The sequence below is a fragment of the Lutjanus erythropterus genome, chromosome 13, assembly GCF_056507025.1.
Source record: "Lutjanus erythropterus isolate fLutEry1 chromosome 13, fLutEry1.hap2, whole genome shotgun sequence".
Classification (NCBI taxonomy): domain Eukaryota; kingdom Metazoa; phylum Chordata; class Actinopteri; order Lutjaniformes; family Lutjanidae; genus Lutjanus; species Lutjanus erythropterus.
In genome coordinates this window covers 40,328,814-40,331,313 of record NC_139329.1, presented here as the reverse complement: position 1 = coordinate 40,331,313, position 2,500 = coordinate 40,328,814, and the positions used below count along the sequence as shown (strand labels likewise).

General features: G+C 50.6%; 2 protein-coding genes across 3 annotated transcripts in view; one reads left to right on the top strand and one right to left on the bottom strand.

Moving 5' to 3' along the window:
- Positions 1-868, top strand: part of LOC146317191 (fibroblast growth factor receptor substrate 2-like) — a 25,698-nt gene extending 24,830 nt beyond the window's left edge. The window contains exon 7 of the mRNA XM_084734556.1: positions 1-868. This exon is cut by the window's left edge and continues 215 nt beyond it. Coding sequence (XP_084590682.1) covers positions 1-862 — 862 coding nt within the window. The 3' untranslated portion in view covers positions 863-868.
- Positions 869-1,783: 915 nt separating this feature from the next.
- nup160 (nucleoporin 160) overlaps positions 1,784-2,500 on the bottom strand; it is a 26,239-nt gene continuing 25,522 nt past the window's right edge. For both annotated transcript variants that reach the window (XM_084734249.1, XM_084734250.1), the window contains exons 33-34: positions 2,328-2,423; positions 1,784-2,083 (exon numbers count right to left, since the gene is read on the bottom strand). In XM_084734249.1, the coding sequence (XP_084590375.1) occupies positions 2,000-2,083; positions 2,328-2,423 (180 nt within the window). In that variant the 3' untranslated portion in view covers positions 1,784-1,999. The remainder of the gene's footprint in view (positions 2,084-2,327; positions 2,424-2,500) is intronic.

Here is a 2,500-nt window from a genome sequence, read left to right as displayed (position 1 = left end):
CACCCCCGTTCAGAGGCAGCTGATGGAGGAGAAGAAGAGGCAGCAGCAGGAGGCCCAGGAGGCCAAGGAGGCGGAGCCTCAAGAGACTAATAGCCCCGCCCCCCTGGAGCCCCCTGCCCCCGCCGAGGGCGAGCCGGCCCCCCCACTCTCCAACGGCTCCTCTTCCTCCTCGGCCAATCCCTCCGCAGCTCCTCGCCGCCACCGCCCGCCCCCCCTCACCCCCGACCTGCAGAATGTCAACAACTCAGCTCAGCGGCGTACCGCCCTGCTGGATTACGAGAACCTGCCGGCGCTGCCGCCGGTGTGGGAGGCGAGGAAGCCGAGCGCAGAGGAAGAGGAGAACGGCTGCGGCGGCCTGAAGACGCCGTCGCTCAACGGCTACAACCACCACGCCCACCACGGCACACTGCACCATTCGTATTCCCACCCGCTGTCCGCCGCCCTTGAGCCCTCGCACAACTACGTCAACACGGAAAACGTGACGGCGCCACTCAGCGCCCACCGGCCCGACACGGCCCGCCGCCGCGCAGATGGACCCACCATCTTCAACTTTGACTTCCGCCGGCCGCCAGTGCCGGGCCACCTGGAGCCACCCAAAACGCTCAACTACATCGAGGTAGAGATGGACGGCAGTGCGGCGAACAAGGGCACCTCGGACGGCAGCAACCCTCACACGCCGCGAACACCCACCTCCCCGCTGCCCCCCACCACCCCTACCCGCCGCACCGAGCTCTACGCCCTCATTGACATCGAGCGCACCGCTGCCATGTCCAACCTGCAAAAGGCCCGGCCGCGAGACGACGGCACGTCTCGCAAGACGCGACATAACAGCACGGAGCTGCCCACCAAGAGCACGGCGTGACCCCCCCCCTCATTTATATTCACCACGGAGACGGACTCCACTGATGATGTCACAGCTGTGATCATGTGACTGCAGCAGACTGGACTGCATCGCTCCTCTTATATGGTACAAATCAGTATTACTGAACAAAAGCATTCCATTTAGCCTTTTATATGATTCACTACATGCTGCTGCTGTAACTCTTCTTCTTCTCCTCCTCTTTTCTTCTTCTTCTTCTTCTCCTCCTTCAGTACGTACAGACACACGGTACACACACGTTTCTGTCTGTACAGTAGAGTCTGGCACAATAAATGTCTGTTCTGTTTTTATTTGTACTCGCTGGACAACACGTCTCGCCTCCTTTTCTCTCATCATGACTCGCATGTTTGTTTCAGGTCCAGAGGGATGATGGGAAATGAAAAGTTTTGTTTTAGATGTTAGACAAGTTTTAAAGCTCAACAGAATTATATTTAATCTTTAGAGTAAAAACTAAACAGAGGTTTAAACTTAACATCCTGGCTCTAAACTGGTCATGTGATCAGCTGAGGCTCCTCGTCAGTGTTTGTTGAAATGTGTTTTGGTTCCATGTGTGAAATAAGTTCTGTGTTTGACAGCAGCTGAAGAAACATTCAGCAGATTTACTTTTTTTTATGGTTCTTAAGTTCCGCTGCAGATCTTTAAGGTTCCTTCTTCACCTCAGGGTCCATTTAGCAGCTGTTCTGGAGCTCTTGATCAAATCACACGATCTTCTGCAGGTTCAGATTTCCGGACACGTCTGTGTCCAACTGTCCTTCACAGAAGAGTCACATCAACTCGAGTCAAAGCTCAGCTGAGGAAGATCATGTGACACGATCAAAAGCTCCAGAACAGCTGCAGAACGACCCGCGGTGAGAACTTTTCAGGTAAGACAAACCTTTAAATGGTGTTAAATAGAGGAGTCAATGAAATGCAAAGAAAACTTTAATCTGATGACAGTTTACATTCTGACGAGTAGAAAACAGACAATTCTAAAAAGAAGCAGCTGTAACCACGGCAACGCTCCATATTTACAACATGTTAACAAGTGAAGCAGCTCACAAACAAACAATACAAAAATATGAATATTTAGTTTCCTGTTTGGCCGCCAGGAGCCGTCAGGTGACCCGACGAGTCGAGTTTCTATCGAGCGACAAGTCGTCGTTTGGTCGTCTGCTCCACCAGGCGATGATAATCGTCCAGTTTGTCTCGAACTTTATTATACATCTGAAAACATGACAAATTTCCATTAGAAACAACAAACAGGAGGAAACGTCCCACTTTTAACAGGAAGTCACATGACTCGGATCGTTACAGCTCAGACTCAATAACAAGCTTCCTGAACCAAAATCAAATACTGATACGTTTAAATGATTAGTTATTATTTACAGCTGATGACAAACAGCAAATATTAAATATTTCAGGTAAATAAATAAAGTTACAGTGTAAAAACAAACAAACAAAGACTCACGCTGCTGTTGGTCTGCGTCTCGTTCAGAGTCTGAAGCAGCTGATCGATCGACGTGTACGGCAGCCACACTGAAGACGACGTCGCAGACAGAGGCCTCTGCAACACACACACACACACACACACACACACACACACGTCATGGTGCGTTCAAAGAACATCAAACTAAATCTGAA